Genomic DNA, 25,734 nt, shown 5'->3' on the forward strand with positions numbered 1-25,734 from the left:
AGCTGTAGAAAGCTCCCATCAGCTAATCAAGTGAACAATTTGCTTCTAGAAAATGAGAGGATGAGGGAGCTGGGGTTGTTTACCCTGGAGAAGAGGAGGCTCAGTGGAGACGTTATTGCTCTCTACAACTACCTTAAAGGAGGTTGTAGCCAGGAAGGGGGTGGTTCACAGTTCTTCACAGAAAGAGTAATTGGCCATCGGAATGTGCTGCCCAGAGAGGTGGTGGAGTCACCAGCCCTGGATGTGTTCAAAAAAGGATTGGACGTGGCACTTGGAGCTATGGTTTAGTTGTCATGAGGTGTTAGGTATTAGGTAATAGGTTGGACTTGATGATCTCTGAGGTCTTTTCCAACCTGGCTGATTCTATGATCCTAAAACATGAAACCAAAGCCATACCGTGATAAACCCAATTCCACCACCACTGCTGCTCCGGAGGTAACGTTGTGATTGAGTTTGCAAGTCCAGGAGCACGATGTGGTTGCCTGCTATGTACATCAGGGTTTGGTTATTGATGGGCAGCAGGTTTACACTTCTGGTGAAATTATATCCAAAAGAATATCTGAGAACAGTTCAATAAGGAGTACTCAAATTAATAATGAGATAAAGGCAACTAAATCAAATGTGAAATACAAAAAAAAATAATCACAATGAGATAAAGACTGTGAGGAGATAAAGACAACTAAATCAAACCTGAAAGCTTAAATTACAGCATTTAAAACTTTGGCCAGCATGAGCATAGTCATCTAATGTGCAGTTGGGATGCAAGGCAGATGGGAAGAACTAGAGGAGAATTTTCCTTGGGTAGCTGGGGAGCAGGTGGCTGCCTCTGTGCCTTTTACCACCCACTGTGGTCACTTCAGTGCTGCTACTGCCATGCATGTTGTGCAGATGGGGAAGAAAGGCCACCCCAGCAGGAGCTGCTGGCTCCCCGTACTTGTGGTTGCCTGGGGCTGAGGTGGTGGGGTGGTGAAACATCATTGAAAAACTCCACTACCAGCAGCAGACCTTGCACCAGAAAGAAAAAAAAAAAGAAAGAAAGAAGGCACAGCAGAAACAAACTTGCAGGTGATTCTGCCACTGACACTGGACCCACATGGAATGCTTTCCACATGGAGCTGGCTATGTAGAGCTGGCTGCACAGAGTTGTCCCATTCTGCACATAGGCTACTCCAAATTAGAGAAGTACTATTTAAAGAACCCTTATGAAATATTTGTGGATTTAAATATGCACAGCTTCAGCAGAAAGGATACTTAAGAGTAAGAAGGTTAACAGGTATCCCAGAGTCTTCAGTGACCAATGGCCGTGAATGTATATCTTCATAGTTATAGAAGAAAGTTTCTGAGATTTTATTCTCTACCTTCCGAGGACTTTCTGGTGTCTGTTCACTATTATCTTGCTCTTCCAAATCACCTTCTGCATTTCAAAAGCGAGAACAAAGAGAAATATATAATCACCATAAATTTTAGTCTTTTTGCTAATGCTTGCACCCAACTGCAAAAGGAAAGGGTGAACACATTCCTTGCCTCCTTCAACAGAGTAATGGGCACTCCACAGATCAAAACAGGGGTAAAATGCCTTTAGTAACAACTTGTCCTGGGAGAGTCTGGGAAAAGTGCTCCATCAAGTTGTTAAAAACTTCACTGTGAATATTCATAATGGAGGAAGAAAATTTTTGAGTTTTAAAAATGTTGGTGGTTAAAACTCAAGACTTACTAAAGTAGTTCAATTCAGCTTTGCTTAGCGTTTTGTTCTCAGCTTTAAAAACCACATAAAGTCTAAAGCTCATAAATTCATGGAATGGTTTGAGTTGGAAGGGATGTTAAAGATCAACTAGTTCCAACCTCCCTGCCATGAGCAGGGACACCTTGCCCAAGACCAGGTTGCTCAATGTCCCATTGGACCTGGCTTCTGAACACCCCCAAGGAGAGGGCATCCACGACCTCCCTAGGCAACCTGTTCCAGTGTCTCACCATCCCTACTGTAAACAATTCCTTCCTAATATCCAGTCTAAATCAGCTCTCCTCAAGTTTCAATTCATTACCTCTCATCCTATCACTATAAGCTCTTGCAAAAAGTCCCTTCCCAGTTTTCTTGAAGGCCCCCTTCAGGTACTGGAAGGCTACTACAAGGTCTTCCCAGAGCCTTCTCTTCTCCAGCCTGAACAGGCCCACCTCCCTCAGCCTGTCCCCACAGAGGAGGTGCTCCAGCCCTCTGATCATCTTCATGCAATCCTCTGGACCTGTTCCAGCAGTTAGATGTCCTTCTTATGCTGCAGGTACCCTTTTCAGTAGATACTGGAGACACATCATTATATAAAAGTTAGGAAAAACACATACAACAGACCACCAGACACCACTGTCCTCACAAAAGCAGACTGACCGTGTGACCCAGTGTAGCCCTTCTCTGGCCTGCAATACAGCACACTCTCGACTTGCAGCAAGTACTTGTTAAAAGAACTCTTCAGTTAAATACCTCAGACCAAATCTGTGTTACCTATTTTGTAAGCTGCTCTTGAATTTTTCTCTCCTAGACGTTTGATGGATGACAACCATAGGGGTCAGAGATCAGTCACAGCAAAGAGCAAAATCAAGTACACAAGTTCATTCAACTGAAAGGGAAACTCAGCAACTGTAACATGACAGCACTGGTCTGAAATGCTGTTCACACCAATAACAAGGAAAAACCAAAAAGAAGAAAGCAGTGGAATTTTTAAGGTTGTGCCAACATCTCCTCAGTGGCCATCAGTACTCACCAATGCTTTCAGTCTCTGATTCCACTTGCTCTACGTTTTCCTTCTGCTCCTCTCCAGTTGGTGGAGTTTCTTCTGCAACAGATTACATTTTGTAGTATGAATCCTTCTGACAAATTTGCTCATAAATGCCATGTTAAATAAATACACTGTCCTGTAGCAGTGAAAAAAGAAATTCCTTCTGCCCAACAAAGGACTTCCTACTCTTTAGCATTAAGGGTGGGGAGAAGTTTGTAGGAGAAGGATAGACTATATAACTTTGCTGCTTACATCTGGTCCTGGAAGCATTGCACAAAGCAAATCCAACATCTATGAAACATCTATACTTTTAGAGAAGTTTGCTTTAAAAAATACATTTTAAAACTTATCAGAAGGAAAGAGCCACATCCTGTATCAGGAAAAAAATTATAATAGGAAGATCAAAGCAGTGCTGAAAGTAACATGCCAATATAAGCATCAAAAAGTCCCACTAGTGGGTTTTGTTATCCACACTACCTAGATCTAGTGTGTTAGATGACATGCAGAATATCTGAAATAGACACTGGACAGGCATTTCAAGATGAAAATGTGGTTAAAAGGAGAAATACAGGTCTCTGGCAGAAAGGGACCAGTAGAGTTAATTAATTGCAGTGCTAGCTACAGAGCAGCAAAAAAAGATTCAGGGGAGAGACTGTGTGGGCTGAGGAATAATGGGAACTATAGACACAATGGTCAGCCCAGAAGTTCACTGGAAGAGGTCATCTTTGACCAGAGTGGAAATAAAATTTGGCAACCTCAAGAGCAGCACAGAAGATGAACATGTGCTAGTGTAAGGAAAAGGTGAGTGGTGAGAGAAGCCAGAAGCTACTGTGAGTTCAGTATTGGAGAGTCCAGAGGAAGGCCAGAGGTCAGAAGGCTGAAGCTCCTCTCCTATGGGGACAGGCTGCAAAATTTGGGGCTATTCAGCCTGGAGAAGAGAAGGCTCCTGAGAGAACTTATAGCAGCCTTCCAGTACTTAAAAGGGACCTACAAGAAAGATGGAGAGGGATTTTTTGCAAAGGCTCATAGTGATAGAATGAGGTGGAATGGCTTTAAGCTGGAAGGGAGTAGATTTAGACTGGATATTAGGAAGAAATTCTTTACAGAGAGGGTGGTGAGACACTGGAACAGGCTGCTCAGGAAGTTGTAGATGCCCCCTCCCTGGAAGTGCTCAAGACCAGGTTGGACAGAACCTTGAGCAATCTGGTCTAGTGGGAAGTGTCCCTGCCCATGGCATGGGGGGTGGAACTAGATTTTCTTTAAGGTCCCTTCCAACCCAAACCATTCTATGAATCTATTGAAATCACTGTGTAACAATGGGACATACTCAAGTTTGATACCAGGATAAAAGTCCAGTTTCTGGCTTTGGGTCAGAATCCCTTTGGGAAAACATTCTGTGAGGCATTTCAGATATTTCAGGAAAGGCAAAATGTCCAAGTATAATGTCATCCACCAGAAGGAAAGTGTGTGCAAAGAAATACTGTAGACACATCATTCTTGTCATTATATGACTAGTCAAACTGCCCTACTCAATCTTCATTCAAGAGTTCTAAGTCTCTGCTAGAATCTGACTTTCCTGAATAATTTCATTTATAAATTAAAATGACCTTTACCTCTCAGGAGGACTGAGAACATCTTGAAAATAGATATGCTGAAAGTTTTATATTCAGAAAACAAATCAAAAGAAAGCAATTGCAATATATCTCAATATATTTAAATGAAATTCACGAGAACAGGCTAACAGCACTGATATCACCCAAGCTGAAGGAATAGTTAGAGAGTAGATAGTTGCATAAATACACAGTGGAGTGTTCAGAGACCTGAATTCTAATTCCAACCCCAGTAATGATATGTACACTGTGTATCAGCCATTTCACCTCTGGCTGTCTCAGTTATCTCTTCTGAAAAATGAGATAATAATACTTACCATCTTAGCAGTGTTTTGATATCCACAGAGAAAAGTGCTATAAATTTCAAATTATTGCAACTAATTAGCAACCATTTATCTTCTAAAAATTAAGACTATCATGGTTTTCATTATAAATTAATTCCTATCTGGAAAATGCTGTAGGCTGAAAGAGGGTATGAACATTTCTTCCTGCATTGCTATCTGGGTTCTAGTTGAAGAAAGCTACTTCAGTGTTGTCATGGTAGGGCCAAATGACCCCAGCACAAACGCAGACAGACACTAAGGTGTCTTAGGGATGGTCCCTCTCCCCCCCCTCCTTTCTGCAGAAAGCCAGGATAATGCAGGAAGAAAACCAAAGGGGACAGGACCATGCATGTCTGGTAAACAACCCTGTGTCTATGGTAAGGGTATGTGTTCTGGCCACAGACTGCCAGAACCCCTTCCCACTGGGTAACTATATGCTGGTTTCATGCCCTATTGGTCCAATCAGTCTTGGGCAAGATTTATATACAGGCTGATTTCTAGTTGCCTGTGCCTTGGTTGGCCTTGCCTTTCCCTTGTTCAAGCCTTGAGTGCGTGAAGCCACTTGGACCTTGTCTGGCTTAAAACTGCCTCGAGTTGCATAGGCTGGAACTGCCCAGTCCAGTGCCTGGGATACAGCCACGAGCATACACACCACAAGCTACGAGAGGAGCCACCAGCTTAGGAGTTAGGGCCAAGCCTGCTTCCCCTTGCGATTAGGATGTTGCCGTGCCTCAATTCACCTAGGACAAAGCAAGCGCCCGTCGAGATAGCGTCGTTAACAGCCCTGCAGTCTGCTGAAGCCACAACAGCCATCGACGACCGCATGGCATTCCTGCCGTAACCTGCTGTAACCTGCCGTGCCCGGCGCATGAGAGCGCCCCAAAGCCTCTAATACACAGCAGCAGCAGCACTCCCCACCTGGGTACAACCAGCTGTGAGTGATTAACTAACTGCCTCTTTGGCATAACTCTTCTTGTTGAGTCTCCCCCTTCCCCCCTACTGTGGTCGACAGCCATTTCGCCCCCAGGGTATTCTGTTAGTTCCTCCCGGTTTGCATAAAATTGTTTCAATTGTTGTAGTTGCCCAAATACTTTACGTTCCCACTGTAGATATATTCTAACCCTACATCAAACCTTTTGATACGTTTGGCAATTTTCATATTAATAAAGGCTATGAATATTTTGCCATTAATATTGCCACATTGTTTATAATAAAGGAAATCCATACCCCCTTTCTAACCAGTGTGCATAGTCCTGGGATGGCGTTCAAGCCAAAATAAACCTGCAATTTAAAGAGGCTGAGAAGGTTAATGAAGTGGGATGTGTCTACTTTGGTTGTAGATTCTGGGTTTCATGGGTTGACTGCTTCAGAAAACTTCTCTGTAGGTTCACTGTGACAAACTTACCCATCTCTGAATGCCGGTTTTATTTTACTGGGTTTGTTTGGGGTTGTTGGTTGTTTGTTTGTTTGTTTGGGGCGGGGGGGGTGGGGGTGGGATTTTCCTAAATAAGATAGGATTTTGGGGGTTGATACCGAAAACTGAAATAGCTGCAAGTAAAACTGGTGTGAAATGGGGGGAAACAAACCAACAAACAAACCCCAAACCAAACAAAAAACCCCAATCCAAACAGAAAACAAACAAACCAACCAAAACAAGTTAGCAACCAGATACTTTTGCCAACCCTAATTACACACTATGCCTGAACTGGACACTTTTGTTGGTGTTTTTTTTTTTTTCCCTTTAGTCCTAATAATTCAAGATTGACCTAAATAATTCAAGATAATTCAAGACTGACCTGAAACATTATACATAATCACATTAGTTCCAGCATTTTGCTTCCTAAGAACTTATTCAGGAGTGAATTCGGGTTTTCTTGTTTCAGTGGCCAGCTGTAAATTTCAGCTAAGCGCCATCTTCTTTCAAATTGTCTTTCTCTTAGCTATGTTTTTTTTTTTAAAGCCACGGCTGACCTCAGAATGGAGAAATGTGTGCATTTTATTCCTTCAGTTATTTCAAAACTAAGATGTTTCCTGGCAATTTTGCCACCTTATATACAGGAGTGTCTCAAAAAATCTCAGTAAATGTGGACATTAAGAGATTACTCATCTCAGACCATTGTCTCATTTATTCAAAACACAAGAGAACTGAAACAGCTGCTTAATTGATAACACATAAACACATTCACTGAGATGACACACGCTGCCTTTGCACTTTGTTGTCCTACTCTTCCCAGGCAAAAAAAGTCTAAGCTTCATAAGTGCAATGCTTGCCTTCATAAATCCCATGACTGACACTTCAACTGCATAAAATCCATCAAATTAAGTAACGACCTACAGTATTACTTTAGAAACTGAAGGCATCTAGTAGTTATAATTTCAAGCTGTCTCTACCTCACCATTAACTGTGCTTAAGACATCACCTGTCTTACCTCAGCTTTTATATCTACAGAAGAGTGATAATTAGTTTTGTCCACTAACTCAGGATATGTAGAAATAGGGAACTGCAGAACACAACTGCAATGGTGTTAGTACCAGTGATAAGGAAGAGATTAAAAATTTATCTCTACACAGCTAGTTCTGCAGGGTTTAATGTTTTTGTTCACTCCAAAATGTGCAATTAATTTTTGTAAAAGAGCTTTGGCCACCGGTAGGCTTTGGAAAAAAAACCAACAACAAAAAGAGTGAAAGTTACTGCTCTTTCCTCCAAGAGAGATTGCATTGTGTTTTATTCCTTTACTGGTCTTCATCCCATGTGAAGGAACTCTGTTTGTTCCAGGACTTTGTTTTGCCCAGTGAGATCACATCTGGAGTACTGTGTCCAGTTCTGGGCTCTCATACTTAAGTGGGACAGGGAACTACTGGAGATTGTCCAACAGAGGCTGTGACCATATCGGGAAGGGCAACGAGGCTGGGGAGAGGCCTCGAGCACAAGCCCTACAAGGAGAGGCTGAAGGAGCTGGGATTGTTCAGCCTGGAGAAGAGGAGGCTCAGGGGAGACCTTATTGCTTTCTATAACTACCTGAAGGGAGGTTGTAGCCAGGAGAGAGTTGGTCTCTCCTCTCAAGCAACCAGCACCAGAACAAGAGGACACAGTCTCAAGCTGCTCCAGGGGAAGTTTAGGCTCGAGGTGAGGAGAAAGTTCTTCACTGAGAGTCGTTAGCCATTGGAATGTGCTGCCCAGGGAGCTGGTGGAGTCCCCATCCCTGGAGGTGTTCAAGAGGGGACTGGACATGGCACTTGGTGCCATGGTTTAGTCATGAGGTCTGTGGTGACAGGTTGGAGTTCATGATCTTTGAGGTCTCTTCCAACCTTGGTGATTCTGTGAACATCTGTTCTATGAGGAAAGGCTAAGAGACCTGGGGCTTTTTAGCCTGGAGAAGGCTGAGAGGCAACCTCACTAATGTTTACAAATATCTGAAGGGTGGGTGTCAAGAAGAAGGTTCCAGTCTCTTTTCAGTGGTGTCCTGTGATAGGACAAGGGACAATAGACACGAACTGGAACGCAGGAAGTTCCACTTCAACGTTAGGAAAAGCTTCTTCTTGTGAGGGTGACGGAGCACACAGAGCACAGGCTGCCCAGAGAGGTTGTGGAGTCTCCTTCTGTGGAGACTTTCAAAACATTCCTGGACACATTCCTGTGTGACCTGCCCCAGGTGATCCCACTTTGGACTTGATGATCTCCAGAGGTCCCTTCCAAATACACCATTCTATGATTTTATGATTGCTTCCACTTGTGAGTCCTAGCACCATCCTATGAGCCTTACAGGCAACACTCTGCTATCTTTCTAGCCTAGGGCTAGCACTGGCCTAAAATAATGACGTCATACTTTGGCTAGCCTGAGGACTGCCTGCCATGAGGAATTACATACTAATCATCTGTTCCAGGCTGAGGAATCGCCTTCCAGCCTAGGTCTGCTTCAGATGTTTTGGATTTCTTCCCATGTGCCAAGTCTTACTTGTTTTAACTTCTCTTCAGACACAGAACTCTCAGCAGTTTGTTCTGAGTCTACCATTTTTTACAAAAGAGCAGCACACCCCTGAACAACTGTCTCAGCATCCCTCTCAGCCTTCAGGCCACATCAGAATACATCACTAATTTACTGAAGTCTTACAGTGCTTATAGAAAGAAAAAATACCCAACTATAAATCAGGCATAGTTGCCCAGGGCAGTCTGTGTATCATTATTGGTCAGCATTACTATGACATTAGTAGTAAATGGCAGCTTTAGACAATCGACCCCAAATCTCAAGGAAGAATGCTTTTGCTCTAGAAAATACTGTTCTCTCTCTTACAATAGCTAGAAGACTTAAGCATGGAGAATAACAGAAGGTATCAAATCTCACAGGAGTTATGGTTAAGTATATAAATTATTTACCAGTCAAAGGCTGAAACAGCAAGGATAAAGCTACAAAGCAGGATCTATACACCTTTGTCACAGAATCATAGAATTCTTTTAGTTGGAAAAGACCTCCAAGATCATCAAGTCCAACCATCCACCTAAGGTCACCATGGCCATTATACCATGTCCCAAAGTGTCATGTCCACATAGTTTTTTAACACCTTCAGGATGGTGATTCCACCAGTTCCCTGGGCAGCCTGTTCCAATGCCTGACCACTCTTACAGTAAGGAACATTTTCCTAACAGCCAATCTAAACCTCTGCTGGTACAATTTCAGGCCATTTCCTCTCGTTCTATCACCCAATACTAACGAGAAGGCACCAACCCCCCACCTCACTTACAAGGAGCAAGGAGGTCTCCCCTCAGCCTCTATTGTCTGTTTTTTTTCCACTCCCATCAGAGATGGAAAATAAGTGGACAGGGAAGCCCTGCTTAGAACCTCACTACTGCTGTTACACACGTGCAAAATATTTTCCTGTAAAATTAGGATAAATAAAACCTAACTCTACTTTCCAGCCTTACAACTAAAGCAGTCATTTTACGATCCAGATGTCCTATCTCTGATTCACACAAGCGGAAGTTTCAGTCTCACAGTGAAACTCTTGAGTTTCACAAGTGTCTGCCTTGTGAATAAAGGTTACCAGGTTTTTATCAAGCAGAAACAAAAACAGGTGACATCACCACAGTTACTTATTAACTTACATTATAGAGGGAAACCATTAAAATGAACAGGAGAACGGTGCTACAAATACAACAGGTAACAAAAATAACTGCCTCACGCAGTTGGGGGGTGTGCTAAAGCAAAACCGACAAGTCCCACATTTCAAATTGAATAGGGGATGGTTGATCTCAGATGCAGAACATGCATTGCTGTTTCCCTTTCCTGAAGCTAAGCATCTACATGAGAATAAGGGCTTTTGTTTTCCAAGAGCCTCTGTGTAGGAAGACAGGTCCCACACAGAGATCAGGATGCCAAGGCGATGGCATCAGCTTTACACAGAGGTGCCAGCCCAGCTCTGCCTCAGCCTGGCCCTTTTCCAAGGCCACCTTCCACCGGGACACCAGGAAACAAGCTCTGACAAGGCAGAAGTGCCGCACAACAGGCTGTTCTGCAAGGGACAGCAAAGGGGCAGGCAGGGGACATCAGGGATCTCCTCAGGGACAGCAAGGGTGGGAGCCTCCGAGGGGCCATGGGGAAGGTGCCATAGGGAGGGTGCCACAGGAAAGCTCAGGCACAGCAAGGACATATCCCGGCCGTGGGCAGCGGCAGATGCATGAGGATCGAGGTGGTTACAGGGGACAGGCCCGTGGGACCGGGGGGGGCCTGCGGCGCCCCCGAGGGGCTGCGTAGACCGAAGCGGGGCCTGAGCAGGAGCTGACCCTCCCCACCATCCTGTACCTTGAGCCGCCTCCATCGCAGCGTTATCGGTTTCCAGGCAACCGGCGCAGAGTCCTCCGGGAGCTGTAGTTCGTTGTAAGCAGGGAGCTCAGGCGCCGGCTCGTCCGTCGTGAGCCGGCGCCGGGGGCAGTGGCCTCTGCCGTCGGCCGTTACCCGGTGCAACGGCCGAGGCGGGCATGCCACAGCTCCGACTCCGCCATAAATCAGAGGGGCTGGTGGTTTGGGTGTTGTTGTTTGTGGGTTTTTTTGCCGTTGCGGTCTTTTCAAAACTCAGCGGGTCAATGAATTCCCTGAAGTTCCTGCCCACAAGCCAAGGGAAGCGAGTGCTCCCCTGCCCCAGGCGGCAGAGCTCTGCCGAAACTTCCCATCGGTGACCGTATCGCCCCGTACACCTGTGTGCACGTCTTTTTGTTACATATATACCCTACCGTTATTCATTTATTTGGGTAAAGCAGTTCCTACAGCTGGCGGCGGGTATTTTGCGAGGCTCTGCTGCAGAGGGTGCAGGTGCGCAGGAGGGGGGAAGGGCCTGTACCTGCCGCCGGGTGCCGAGGGGCCGTGGCGGGAGGTAAAGAGGGAGGAGACTGCAGCCGGCGGCAGCGCCCGGCCCTGGGACAGGTCCCACGGGAAGGGGAGGGCCTGTGGGCGCGGAGGGGTGGCCCGGCGCGACGGGGCCCCGGGCTGGCGGAATAGGCTGCGACATGGCCCTGGTCGGGCGCTGCCGGTGGGCGCTGCTGCTGGCCTGGCTGCCGGCAGGTGAGTGGAGCCGCGCCGGGGAAGGCGGCGGCGGGGTCCCGGCCTTCTCCGGGCCTCCTAACCCAGCCCAGGACACCCTGTGGCACAGGGGGCCGGGGCCTGGTCGGCAGCTTCGGGCTTTGCCCCGGGTTAACCTGGTGTGGCGTGGAGGGAGCGGCGGCGGCCCTGCGGCGAAGGGAAGGGGCGGCCGGGCTCGGGCGAGCTTTGTCTTCTCCCCGGAGTGTCCTTTCGGGCCGGGCGGAGAAGCGGGGTTCCGCCGAGCTCGGTACTAAAGACATGCAGAGGAGTTTCGTTATCCCAAAGGTGCGGCTATAGCTGCAGTTCTAGGAGGAAGTATCCGCATGCCTCCTGGCAGCCTCCAGTATCGCTCCACTGCGGCCAGCATGGTTCGGACCTGAGCGCAGGGTACAAACATGGAGGAGTTGTCCTTCCTATTGTCACAAGTACCCACCGCAGCCTCTACTGGTAGCTCTATAGCCCCAGCCTCTTTGGGGATCTGGTGTAGCTCGAGGGCTTCCCCACCTGCTTGATACGCGCTTGTATGGAGGACAGGAGCTCACGTCTGAGTCCACAGGTGGCCTTCATCACGCAGAGGACTTTCTGATGAGCTTTGCACGTGGCCTGATGTGCAGCTTCTGACCTGCTATATGGAATACAATGATTAGTTTGCTTCTTGGATGCCTGGGTCTTTGATGATGATTGAGCTTTAAATACCAAAATCCTTCCCCCCCCCCCAAAGAACCAGTAAAAGAAGCAAAAACTTATGGAGATATGCTTATTGATTGTCTTGCATGACAGCCACAATCCTGCATGATGTTGTAGCTAAAACTTGGCTTCGTTGGCACTGAAGGTTAGTGTCATCAGTGTGAAGCTATAGGCCTGGGGTAACTGTAACCTGAGGTTGGTAGTGTCCAGATTTGTTCTTTCCAACCAGGATAAGGAATATGTCGTGGAGTAATGAGGTCCAAGTTTAGCAACCAGCCTTAATTTCACAGTTTTTCTGTTTTCTTGAAGGAGGTTGGTATGAAACATCCGATGTACAGAGACATTCAGCTGTCCTCTGGTGGAAAAAGTAGTTTTTTAACTTGTTTAGGAATTAAGGAACTTGTCTCTCAACTCTGACACATTTTCAGAACAGAGGTAACGAGAAAAGATTCCTTTCATAAAGAGCTTTGGGTTTTGTAAGTGAGAAGCAGTACTGAGTATTTTATTCTTGATGGAAAGATGCTGCTGTAGGAGACCCAGGAAAATTCTGTCCTGTTTCTGTGAGCCTCAACATGTCAGAATTCCTATGGGCCTTTCTTTGATTGACAATGAGAGCAAGGTTTTGCCAGTCTTGAGAGTTTGGATTTTGGATTAGCTTCCTGAGATTTCCTGCAGTAAGATCCTGTCGCTCAGCTATTTCACAAAGCTGGAACAAGATTGCGTTGAAGTGCAGTGCTCCTCAATAAGAGCAGCTGTAGGACCTTGCACTGCTTCAGTGTTGTGAAAACGAGAGATCCTTGCTTTTGTTAGAGCTGATGGTATTTCTGTGTTTAGCTGCACGTGTGTATATTTTATTCTTCAGAGAAGCCTTGGACTCAAAAGAGTTTACCCTTGTCTGCTCTGTGTTTGCATGGTAGTAAAGGGAAAGCCTTTGAATATGCGATAAAAGTGAATTGATGGTTCATGGTGACCCTTTCACTTGGTCACCTTTGCAAGCCTCACCCTTTTCCTCTTCCCTTTCCTTCTGTTGTTCTCCCCAGTTAAGAAGCAACTAGCACAGCAATGAAACCCCTGTTCTCCAAGGTATATTCCAGAAAGGGAATCTCACACTTGCTCCACACTGTTTGTATTCCATTATCAAAAGGGCCTGATGATAACTTTGCTATTGTTAATGACAAGCCCAACTTAGTGTGTTATCAAAGTTTAAATAAGATAGAAAGGGCTCTGGAGTGTGGCTGGAATAAAGCATAGCTTCTGAGAAACTTGGTAAAACCCTTCCTCAGTTGGTGCAGCTGCTTGGATAGAAAATGCTGTGGAGGTTGTTATGGACAAGCTTTAAACATGCATAACAATAGCTTCATTTAAAAGCGGGGGGGAAGGTAATTGATACGTGCTATTCCCAAGTGGTGATAAACAGATTAAATTTCACTTTGATGCTACAGCCCCAAAATGGCATTGTCTTAATTCTGATCAGCCCTACATAACATCTTGGTGACTGGCTTAGCAAGACCTTGTAAAATTGATTTGGTGTTTATATGAACAGATGGCAGTGCAGAACTTTTCTGGTTAGGATGACAAGCCAAGGCAATTCCATCCTGTGTGCTTCTAGGCCCAACAAATCATCTCCTTCAGCTTGGAGGGACAGTTTTCCCCATGCAGAAGGAGAGCAGAGGGTGATGTGCTATATAATGGCTACTAGTAGTTGCTTTGGAGAACAGCAAGCCAATGCAGCCAGCTTAAGCTGTCTTCTGTGATGGAAAGATGGGACTCCTGTTCTAACCAGGGTTTGTAACTCTGGCTTCATCAGAGAGGATGGTGAGGCCCATAGCTGCAGGTCCCAGATAAAGCTGAGGGAGCTGTACTTCAATTGCTGGTGTGGAGCAGAGGGAAAGTTGTGATGTGAGGTCTGCTCCTGAGGGCTGACTGCCTTGTGCATTCTGGTTTGCAGGTTGTCTCTCCCTCCTGGTGACAGTGCAGGATGCTGAACGTTATACCACCTTATTTGCCAGTATCATCCTCAAGTGTGACTACAGCACCTCAGCTCAGCTGCAGGATGTGGTGGTGACGTGGCGCTTCAAATCCTTCTGCAAGGACCCCATCTTTGACTACTACTCAGCCTGTAAGTGTTAGGCTTGTCCTCCAAGGGATCCCTCTAAGCCTTCAAGAGTTGCTCTGCTGCTCGCAAAGGCAAAGAAATAGTTCCTTTGAAGTATATTTTGGCATCTGACTTGCTGTGTGTTTGTAGCATACCAGGCTGGTTTAACTCTTGGCCAGGACCCATCTAACGACTGCAACGACAACCAGCGGAAGGTGCGCATTGTCATCCAGAAGTACGGGCAGAAGGAGCCCATACTGGGTGTCGACTACCAGCAGCGGAAGATCACCATTCAGAACCGTAAGTGACTTGACCTAAAGACCTATCCAGTGTCTGGGCCTACTAAGTGGAGAGAAGCATAAACATGGTGAAAATGTGTCCAAGAAGGCAAGTGGTATCCTCAAGTGCATTAAGAAGAGTGTGGCCAAGAGGTCGAGGGAGGTTCTCCCTCTATTCTGCCCTGGTGAGACCACATCTGGAGCATTGTGTCCAGTTCTGGACTCCCCAGTTCAAGAGGGACAGGGCAGTACTAGAGAGAGTCCAATGGCATGCTACAAGGATGATGAAGGGACTGGAACATCTGTCTTATAAATATAGGCTGAGAGATCTGGGGCTGTTTTGTCTGGAAAAGAGAAGATTGAGAGGAGATCTTACTTACAAACATTAATATCTGAAGGGTGGGTGCCAATGATAAGGTTCCAGTCTCTTTTCAGTGGTATCCTGTGATAGGCCAAGGGCTAGTGGATACAAACTGGAACAGAGCATGTTCCACCTCAACATGAGGAAAAGCTTCTTTCCTGTTAAGGGTGCCAGAGCACTGGAACAGGCTGCTCAGAGAGGTTGCAGAGCCTCCTTCTGTGGAGACTTTCAAGACCCATCTGCATGTATTCCTGTGTGACCTGCTCTAGGTGATCCTGCTTTGGCAGTGGCCTTGGACTCGATGATCTTGAGAAGTCTCATTCCAACCCCTACCATTCTATGATCATGTCACCTGTAACTTAGATACTCAGCGAGGTGGCAATGGAATAAGAGCTGTGAAGGTTCCTGTTCCCAGTTGGCCCAAGGGTGCTGGGAGCACTGCAAGTTGAGGCTGAGCTGATGATGCCTGATTATTTTCTGAAGAGCTCAAAAGTAAACTAAGGAGTCCAGAAGATAGTACTTGTTTCTTCTAAGAAGTACTGCATGATTGTCCAAGTCTATTACATGCTCCTTGCTGACCCTGAAGCAACAGCAGTTACTGGGATAGTTGGCCTAATGGGGGCAGTGATCTGTGTTCCAAAGCCAGTAGGGTTGGCAGCAGCCAGTATTTGTGAATATCCATCACCCAGCAGCATGCTGGTTATTTCACTTCACATAGAATTAGTCCCACTTCTAAGCAGTGTTGCCTTCCAGCAGCACAAAGAGACTAGAAGTTACTACTGTTTACAGGAATTCTCAATGGAGTCAGGATTGTTTTAAGATGGTGATTATGCTTGGGAAGAGGGGAAATGCAATACTGTGTGTCACCTGAAGGCAGCGAGCCTTCTTAGAGTGGGGCCTGAATAGCCTGCTGACCTTCCAAGTCCCTCTTCCACAGGAGCAGATCTTGTCATCACTGAGGTCATGTGGTGGGACCACGGCGTGTACTACTGCTCCGTGGAAGCACCAGGAGATACCACAGGTGATGGGGACAAAGAAGTTAAGCTGATTGTTCTCCGTAAGTGCCTGTGGTTTGTTGCCTGGGTGGCAGGTATCTCCTTCTGTTCTCTTCCTCCCCTGTATCCAGCAGTGGAGAGGTACTCAGTAACTTACTGTGCCCAGGTACATCTTTCTCTGTTTTCCTTATAGACTGGCTCACAGTAATCCTCATCATTCTCGGCGGCCTCCTTCTCCTCCTGCTGATTGGAGTATGCTGGTGCCAGTGCTGCCCCCAGTATTGCTGCTGCCACATCCCGTGTGTCTGCTGCCCCAAACGGTGCTGCTGTAATGAGGAAGGTGAGGTTCAAGCAAATGTGTCTATTCAGGGCTTCTGCAAGACAAAAGCTTGACTGGGATCTTGCTGAGCTCCACTTTCTCCCTTCTGTTCAGTGTTGATACAGACTGAGACATTTCTTTGGCCGATGTGACCTCCACAACCAGCTATCTGAGTTTAGAAGAGGGGAAGCTAGGATAAATGTAGCCCACCTTCCTCCTCTGTGTCCTACTTTCAAAAGTTCCTCCTTACACCTTGCTACCAACTTTTTTGTGTCGTCAGGGCACAAACAGCTCCCCTGTATGAGTAGCTCAGGACTGTCCTTCCCTATCTTGTGGATCATGTGCTTCTGCATGTAAGGCAGGCAAGCAAATGCCTTGGTACTACTCTCCAAACTGGTCTAACCATCAAGTGGTTATTCTGTAAAAATTGGAATTTTCTATCTTTATGTTACTTTTGGAGTTGCTTCCTCAACAAGAAAAAGCTTTTGTTTGTTTTTCTTTGGGGAAGGAAGTGAGAACAAAGAAAGAAAAGGAGAAAGATGGTCTCCCTTGGCGGTCAACCATGAAATCCATTCTGAGGTTTTAAGGGTCAAGAGAAACTCTGTTGTGTGTCAGGTTTAGCAGTGGTAAAGATTCTGCAGCCAGACTCTCTTCTCTTGGTAAGGCCACCCTTTGAATTTGGGCTTCTAAGAACCTCTGTATTCCTGTGTCTGAAACTTAGGAGCAACACACCCTGCAGTTTAAACAATCTGACAGAAACAAAATGCAACAAATACATATATTTGTTACTGAAATCACTAGTTTGTTGTCCAGATGCTATGGGTAGCAGATTAATGAACAAGGAGATGTTTTTCTGGTTTCCCTTCACCTGCAAAAGAGCTATTTGTTACACCTTGGGTGTTATTGAGCTGTGAAAATTAAGCATAATTTGCTTAGCTCTTGCAAAAAGCAAACAGAATGCTAAACACTCTTAATGCTAAAACCAAAACACTCTCAGGGCCCTTTGCAGGCTGTCAGGTAAAATGTGTCTTGTTGAGAAGGCTATGGAAATTTGGTAGAAAAAAATTAGTTTCCATGAAGGGAGAGAGAGTTGATGGAGATGAAAGATCCACATCTGCAGAATTCTTCATCCCAAAATGGATTCAGAATATGTGCAGGTTCCTCTTTGGGGTTTTTTTGTGCCATAGGAGATGATAGGCCACCCCAGACTGCTCCAATTGTCTTTCCAGTTGTCAGTTCTGTTTTCAATTGTCAAATATGGTGAGGCCACATCTGGAGTACTGTGTCCAGTTCTGGGCTCCCCAGTTGAAGAAAGACAGGGATATACTTGAGAGAGTCCCAACAGAGGGCTACAAGGATGATCAAGAGACATCTGTCTTAATGAGGAAATGCTGAGATCTAGGACAGTTTACCATGGAGAAGAGAAGACTGAGAGGGGATCTGGTCAGTGTTTATAAATATCTGAAGGGTGGATGTCAAGAAGAGGCCAGTTTCTTTTCAGTCGTGCCCAGTGGTAGGACAAGGGGCAACGGACACAAACTGGAACACAGGAAGTTCCACCTCAACTTGAGGAAAAACTTTGCTGTGAGGGTGCTGGAGCCCTGGAACAGGCTGCCCAGAGAGATTGTGGAGTCTCCTTCACTGGAGACTTTAAAGACCCGTCTGGATGCATTCCTCTGTGATCTGCCTTAGGTGGATCCTGCTTTGGCAGGGAGGTTGGACTCAATCTTCAGAGGTCCTGTTCTAAACCCTACAATTCTATGATTCTGCCTCCTGTTGAGGCAAGGTAGGAGGGATTCTTGCAGGGTTCTCTAAACCTTTCCTTGCTTATGAAAGAAGGTACAGAGAAGCACAGCCTCCCTGACTGGCTTCTGGATTCTGTGGTTGTAATTGCTATCCTGAGCTGCCTGCCTCTATTTTGCAAGGCATTCTTGTGCCTCCTCCCTTCCCTTAGCACAACTTCACTTCATCCTGCTCTGACTTCTGCATTACAAGAAATGAAACAGAGGCCTTAAAAGCCACAAGAAGATTGATACAGAGAGCATCATAAATAACAGTCCTGAGAAATAAGTTTCATACAGCTGAAGAGACGATAGAAATCCTCCACTAAGTCTGAGGAGTTAGAGTGCCAGCAGAGTACGGGTGATTTCTTCCCAATTACTGGCCACTAGAGGGCAGCCTAGATCTGCTGAACAGTCCGAGATGCCATGGAGGCAAGGTAATTCTGTGTTTTATGTCAGGTCATTAACTAAGACGATTCTGAACCTAGTAATAAAAGAAGAGCATTGTTTGACTAATTCAGAATTGATGTTCAGAAATATTAAACATGCCCCAGGAGCAAGCCAATTACATTCCCCTTGGAAAAGCTCTGAAAAAAGCCCACCAGGGTAAACATACAGATGACCTCCTTCTGTTCCTGTTAGTTCCTTTTCTGCTGTGGACTTTTTCCACTAATTGGTTCAAAATAGGATATGTTTTCACCTGGGCCTGACTAGGTTGGAAATTTCTTTTAATGTTTTTTTTTATAATTGGATCATTTGGGCCAGCAGCTGTAAAGTCTGTCAAAGGTGAAGAACAAACTTCCTCAGCAGGGAGTAAGAGGAGGGAACAGCATGCCAAAGTTCTATAGCAGGTATGAGTTTTGGAATTAGAGTGAATCTGACCTTCCTCAGATAAATGCATTTACTTTTAAAAGAGATCTGTAGCTTTACTTCCATTTTACAGGTGGAGAACCAGAGTGTGTATCAGATTCAAACTGGAAGGAGAAGTGTGAGGAAGGATTAGAATTCATAGAATCACCTGGTTGGAAAAGACCTTAAGATCATCGAGTCCAACCATAACCTAATATCTCCGTGTATACAGCTCAGACAATGTCCCTAAGCACCTCATTCAAACATCTTTTAACACCTCCAGTGACAGTGGAGAGCTGAAGATGAGAGATGGAAGGGGGTGAAAGAGTAATTCTGTATTTGCTCAGTTGTGGGGTGAGAGCAGAGAATAGAGGCAGGAAGACTTTGGTCCTAGTCACTGCCTTCAAACCCGAAGGAGAGGAACCCTAAGTAGGTATGTCCACAGCTGCTAGGCTTTTCACTACTCATGCAAAGACTGTTGTCAAAACCCTGGGATGTTCACTCAGCAGGTTCTAGGACATTCTCAAAGTCATATCTGGAGGAACAAGAGAGCAAGAGATAAGACCTTTCCCTTCTTTTTATTCTTTTTAATTTTCTTCTTTCTCTCTTCCTCTAAGCTGGAAACTAAACTGGAGGAAAATCCCTTGGAGAAGAAAATAATGAAGCAAGTTTGACATAAAATGCTTGAAAGCTGCTACCTCGGGCCACACAGCTTTGAAGAAGAATCAGAGTATTAGGATTAAAACCCCTGAAGTTTTCAGCTTTGTAGTTCACTCTAGTTAGAGCCAGGCTGGGGAGGGGGAAGGACTTGGAACTAGAGAACAAAGTGGGGCTGCATGAACTGCTGGATATGTTAAGAGGCATGGTCAGTCCTTGTTTTGCAACTGGTGGTGCTCTGTATAAATTCAGTGAAACAGCAAAAGGAGGACATGTTTAATAACTAGAGAGCTACCTGAAATGGAGACCTCAGCGCCAAAGAGCGTGCAGTCGAAGTGCTGCCTGCTGCAGATGAACACAGGGGACAGAATTAATTGGAGCTTAGCTGTAGCCTGGTTTCTTACAGAAGTAAGGCTTATGCAGTCAGCCTGTCCATCTATCCCCTCTCTCTTTCTCTCCAATAGTTTTTAATTTCAGCAGCAAATTTTAGCCAGATTTATCAGAGGGCTAGAAGTCTCAAAAGCAATTACATTCCTATCTGTCTCCTGAATGACATAGCCAAGAATGTTCTGTTCATGCCTGACCAGAGAAGAGGCTGCAGTAGAAGCCTGCCACTTCTCAAGCTCCAGAAAAGCCATATAAGAGAAGTTTTGCATAGGCCCTGTTGGAGAAAAGCTTCACCCAGTAATAACAGACACACTATGCAGTCAGGTTTTGCAAGTCTGGGCCTTGAAATTTACTTGCTCATAAACTCAAGTTTTGATTGTCTGTGGTAGACAAGGTTTCTGTAAGAGGTTTTTAAGTATTCCCCCAAAAGCAGCAGCAATGAGCAATGATTTTGAAGACAGGGAGGGTGAAGCTCTCTGTGTAAAGAAACTGAGAAGGAAGTGCTGAGAAAACTGAAGTGGGATTGGAGCCTGACTGCATGAGTAGGGGCCTGGAGTTAACAGTGGTGGAAAAAACAATGAGTGAGAGAAATTTCCACCAAGTTTGCTCTTTTTGGCACTCTGAACATTGCTCTTGAGAACAGAAAGTTTAGTTTGTTCACCAGTTTGATCACACCATCCTAAGTGATTGAATTTTAGTAGTCATGCTGAGGTTAATTACAGAGAGCGCCAGCAGCAGTGGCTGAAAGACTAGAAAGAGAGAAGCTGGGCAGTGCACCTCTAAATGCCCTCTGTGGAACAGAGAGGCTATGTGAAGGTGGCAAAAAGAGGTCTCATTTAGCTGTACATCAAATCTAAAAGGGAAAAAGGACCAATGATGAGCCGTGAGAGTTTTAAGAGAGTAAAACAAGTGACATATGTCTTGCTGTATGAAACATTATTTCTCACCTTTCTGCAATTGTAGTTGAAGGTAGAAGACTTGTATTTGATTATGTGCTATGTGCATAATCATAGTTTGTTCCCAGTTCTCAGAAGTGTACCCTATCAGGCAGTAACTTTTGTCTTCGGTTTTAGGTTTCTTTTTGAAGCTGTACAACTTCATACTAGCGTTTCCTCTGCTCTGCTTTACCTTTGTCACAGGGTGGAGAGAGCTTTTTATTCTGTGAATTTTCCATATCTGATCACATCCAAAGCTGGAACACAGGAGGTTCCACCTCAGCTTGAGGAAAAACTTATTTACTGTGAAGGTGCTGGAGCACTGATACAGGCTGCCCAGAGAGGTTGCGGAGTCTCATTCTGAGGAGACTTTCAACACCCACCTGGATGCATTCCTAGGTGATCCTGCTGAAGCAGGGGGTTGGACTTGATGAACTCTAGCCATCCCCTCCAACCCCTAACATTCTGTGATTCTGTTACAGTCAAGTGAAATGGTATGTGATCTGCAAGTTGTGCTCTGGATAGCTGCTGTAAGCTTTCTCCATCCTCTTTCACAGTACTGGAACGGCATCGGTTCATGAAGCACGCTCAGGCACTTGCACCTTGGCTGTCACCCAACATGTTCTACAGAGGCAGCGACAGGAACTCACAACTGTCCTCTTACCAGCTGAACCCTCTACTGCAAAAAGGTGAGACTTACAGGCATCATTTCAGAGGAAAATCAGGATGAGAAACAGGTAACTTGTCGGGGAGGTTCAGTGGTGAGGCTTTAGCTTTAGACTGCATGTAGCAGAGCTGTCAAGCTAGGACATCCTGGCCTGCATCAGAAATAGTGTGGCCAGCAGGAGCAGGGAAGTCATTGTGCCCCTGTACTCAGCACTGGTTAGGCCACACCTTGAGTACTGCATTCAGTTCTGGGCCCCTCAATTTAAGAAAGACATTGAGACACTTGAATGTGTCCAGAGAAGGGCAACGAGGCTGGGGAGAGGCCTCGAGTACAAGTCCTATGAGAATAGGCTGAGGGAGCTGGGATTGTTTAGCCTGGAGAAGAGGAGGCTCAGGGGAGACCTACAGCTACCTGAAAGGAGGTTGTAGACAGGTGGGGGTTGGTCTATTCTCCCAGGCAACCAGCACCAGAACAAGAGGACACAGTCTCAAACTGTGCCAGGGGAAGTTTAGGCTCAAGGTGAGGAGAAAGTTCTTCCCAGAGAGAGTTGTTAGCCTTTGGAATGTGCTGCCCAGGGAGGTGGTGAAGTCACCATCCCTGGAGTTGTTCAAAAAGGGACTGGATGTGGCACTTGAAGCCATGGTTCAGTAGTCAGGAGGTCTTTGGTGACAGGTTGGACTTGATGATCTTTGAGGTCTTTTCCAACTTTATTGATTCTATGATTCTACAATTCTATCTGCAGCTTACTATAGACCTGCCTGGGTGGATAAACACAGGTTATCCATCATAAGCGTCTTGCTGGACTCAGTGCTGCATGAAGTAGTTTAATGCTAACTGAAGTATATCTGTGCTACACCCCAGTGACTGCAGGGTAAATATACCCAGCTTATCTCACTCCATGTGGTAGAGGAGGGTACTGTCTCTTTGTTCTGCTGTGCTGGTCACGGTCAACTCCTTATAGCCAAAATTGACATGACAAGTGAGGTGCAATTTGTTTTGAGTTCTTATCAGATGTCTAGTCTTCAAATGATTAAGGGCAAACTGTCTTCTGTGCAACAGATCTAGCTTGCATGTGGCAAAAAATGAAGAACCAGAAAGAATTTCCCAATTGTTGTGCCTCAAAACTGCTCGTATTAGTGATACTTATGGGTCACTTTAACAGAGAAGGGGAGATGGAGTCTCTGAAGTCCTAGAAAAATACACTAAAAATAATAACATTTCCAGTAATATTATTTAATCACCCCAGGAAAATAGGGAAACTCAACTCAATGACTTCTCAAATAAATAAACTGTGCTTTTCATCACTGTGCAGCAGCCATGGATTTACTCTGTGTCTGATTCATCTTAACTGTTGTTTGAAGAAATAGTTTGCAAACATCTCCAAGATGTTGGAGCATACACTTTTATAGGCCACTGGTTAATTTTACAGTTAGCATGTTTTCTAGCCAGGGCTCCAGTTTTCCTTAGGATGATCTGGTGATTGAGCCACCGTGATTTAAGACAGTTTAAGACACTTAAGTCTTTTCAAGAAAATCCATGCTGGCAAAAAATGGGCAAGGATGTTCCTCAGGCAGTTTCCTAGCTTGTGTTTTTGCAGTCCTTGAATCTCCTGTGCTCAAATTTCCCCTTAAATTTGCCTCAGACCAGCTTTTTAGAGATGTTGAGTAGAAGAGACCTTTCAGGTCATCTAGTCCCACCCCTTGCTCAAAGCAGGACTGTCACCAACTTCAGACACATCAGCTGTGGCTTTGTCCCCCCTGAGTCTTGGAAACCTGCAAGGCTGGAGATTCCACGACTCCTTTGGGTAACTGTTCCAGAGCTGCACCAGTCTTCCAGAGAAGAAACTTCTCCATTTACTACTTAACTCATGTGTGTGTGAGTGTATGTGTGCACATATATAAACATTTCTTTTTCTTTGGTGGTACTCATTCGTATTTCTTCCAGTTCAATGAGATGTATGAGGAAACACTCTGAATGTTCTCCAGTTTGGTTTTTTGTTTGTTGGGTGGGTTGTTTTTTTAAATAGAATCAGTAAGAATAAATAATAAATTAAAAAAAGACACAGGAGGAAACAAATGTTCCCTTCTCTAAATACATAAGCTGTGTTTCCAGGTGCTGTGTGACTTTGCTTTTTTACTTCTGTGCTGCCTAAAACAGATCACACTGCAATTTACTAGTTACCACTCTTTACAGCCTACCTTGTATAGCCTGAATGACCGGTTCTTGTGCTTGAAAGTCCCACGGCTCTTGCAGTGAGGAGGAGCAGGAACAAGGGAGGCTCGAAAGGGACTCAGCCAGGATCATTAGTGTGGAAGGACCCTCTATTGTTTCCCTTTGACTTACTGTGTTTTCCTGTGCCTGTATCCTTAGATGTGTCTCTGCAGAACAGCCTTCCACTGGTGCAGCCACACGGTCAGCTTTCCCCAAACAAGGGTGTTTTGGATTATCTGGAGTCTGAAATCCAAAACATGAACATGTCACAGCTCCGGCCATCTTCCCACCAGCGGCAGGCTGTGCAGCCGAGCTTGCTGTCCTCCCTGAGCTCAGAGATCGTGCCACCTCCTCTCACTGATCACATCTCCTCCATCCATGGAAGCAGCAACTCCTCAAGGCCTCAGAGAGCTGCCCACAACCCCAGGCCCCGGGACTATGCAGCAGAGGACAGGAGGGACAACCGGAGGTGGCCCTTGCCTTCCAGTGGGGATTCGCATTCCAGCTACAGCCGCGATCCCTGGGACAGGCAACGGGAAGACTATACTCAGAGGCAGAGGACAGATGGCTACAACGGCAGGCCTCAGCACTCTAGACGGGATGTGTCACCCCCACGCCAAGCTGAGAGGGGCAAGAGCAGCAGCAGCAGCAGCAGTTTCTATCCAGAAGAGGCCAAGGAGCGCTCCAACCACCATCGCGACTGGAGGCGGGAGCCTGCAGAGAGGCAGGAATACCAGCACCACACCAGGAGGAGCAATCACTCAGGTCAGAGGCAGCACAGCTACTCTCCCCCTTCTCGTCGGGGGTCATGGAGCTCCTCAGAAGAGAAAGTTCGTCTCCCAGCGACAAACCGCAAGCAGCGGCACCGGCCTCGGGAATGGCCGGAAGATAAACCCCCCAGTTACCGCTCCTTAGACATCATCCCGGGGCTGGACAAGAAGCACAAAGGCCGTGCAGAGCCACGCTCGGTGAGTCAGCTGCCTTTTGCCTTTCCCATCTATGGGAAGAGGTGGCTTCAGGGGAGTGAGAGTGAATGTTTGCTACTTTCTGCAGCTTGTAGTCTTGCAAATGGAGGGCATGGAGCACTGAGTGTCCTGCTCAGCTTGGTTATGAAGAGGCTGTGGAGTTCTCTGCTGTCAGACATGCTGTATGTCTATAGTGTGTGCTCAGGGGCAAAGTAAGCAGTCAGATAAAGTAGGTTCCCTATCACGTCCTGCACTGGTTGACTTGTTAGACCTTATCATTCCTGTCCCCACCTAGAGGCATTTGGGGCTCTGTGTATGTGTTGCTGTTGAGTAGCTGTTCTCCTGGCACTGCCCAAAGAGAACACACTTGCAGAGTAGGCAGCAGTACTGAGTATCCCTCTGCAGCCCTCTCTGGTGTGGTTTACTTCTGATTTTTTTAACATGTACTCGAGTCTCCTATTATTAATCTCCAACATTTAACTTTTGCAGTGTCTTGGTGATACTTTTTAAGCTGTTTCATGTAAAGTAAGACACCTAAAGCTACATCAAATAGGCTTTAAGGGCATGGGTGGCTGTAGTCATAAAGAAATGTGTGACCCTTCAGGTCTTCTGGAAGAGGATGGCTTGTTTGTTGGAACTCCTGAGAAGTGAACATGCATTATATGGGCAGTGAAAAACTATTATTCACAGCTCATCTTGTCAGTTTACACTGGGCCTAGATTTCAGTTACCAACCTAAGCATGAAAAGCTTTGTATCCAGTTGCTACTCCCTAAGTTAGGCAGTGTACTCCACTTAAAAAAAAAAGATTTTTAGAATGAAACCACCCAACATTAAGGTGTCCCATACCACATACATGCAGCATTGTACCAGGTGAGTGCCTTCTCAAAGGGCTGTATTTTGCATATTGCCATTTTCCCTTCCCTTCCCATTTTTGTAAGGAAGTGCAATTTTGGTCCCAGCTAGGATCTGTATGAATGCTTTTGTTACGATATGGTTGATATGGCCCTGGGCAGCCTGTCCCTGTGCACTGCAGGGGGCTTGGACAAGATGACCTTTGAGAGTTCCTTCCAATCCAATTCAGTATGTGAATCTCTGCTCACAGCAGGTAGGAAGACATATGATTTCTATTCATTCTTCCATTGTTTCTGAAATCTTTTCTTTCTTTTACAGGACAGAGGAAGTTCCCACAGTGGAAGAAGCCTCATCATTTAATGCTGCCAGTACTGAAAGAACTGAGATTCCCACCACACTCCTCCATTTTTCTACTGTGTAG

General features: G+C 45.7%; 2 protein-coding genes across 2 annotated transcripts in view; one reads left to right on the forward strand and one right to left on the reverse strand.

The window, feature by feature from the left end:
• CFAP44 (cilia and flagella associated protein 44) overlaps positions 1 to 10,515 on the reverse strand; it is a 55,077-nt gene extending 44,562 nt beyond the window's left edge. The window contains exons 1-4 of the mRNA XM_054163902.1: positions 10,500 to 10,515; positions 2,754 to 2,825; positions 1,252 to 1,414; positions 397 to 559 (exon numbers count right to left, since the gene is read on the reverse strand). Coding sequence (XP_054019877.1) covers positions 397 to 559; positions 1,252 to 1,414; positions 2,754 to 2,825; positions 10,500 to 10,515 — 414 coding nt within the window. The remainder of the gene's footprint in view (positions 1 to 396; positions 560 to 1,251; positions 1,415 to 2,753; positions 2,826 to 10,499) is intronic.
• A 599-nt stretch (positions 10,516 to 11,114) lies between these two features.
• Positions 11,115 to 25,734, forward strand: ILDR1 (immunoglobulin like domain containing receptor 1). The gene is made up of 8 exons (XM_054163903.1): positions 11,115 to 11,255; positions 13,909 to 14,079; positions 14,206 to 14,355; positions 15,632 to 15,751; positions 15,883 to 16,029; positions 21,175 to 21,306; positions 23,655 to 24,672; positions 25,632 to 25,734. The coding sequence occupies exons 1-8, from the start codon at positions 11,201 to 11,203 to the stop codon at positions 25,732 to 25,734; spliced, it is 1,896 nt and encodes a 631-aa protein (XP_054019878.1). The 5' UTR covers positions 11,115 to 11,200.

This window comes from Dryobates pubescens, chromosome 8 (assembly GCF_014839835.1).
Source record: "Dryobates pubescens isolate bDryPub1 chromosome 8, bDryPub1.pri, whole genome shotgun sequence".
In the NCBI taxonomy this organism is placed as follows: domain Eukaryota; kingdom Metazoa; phylum Chordata; class Aves; order Piciformes; family Picidae; genus Dryobates; species Dryobates pubescens.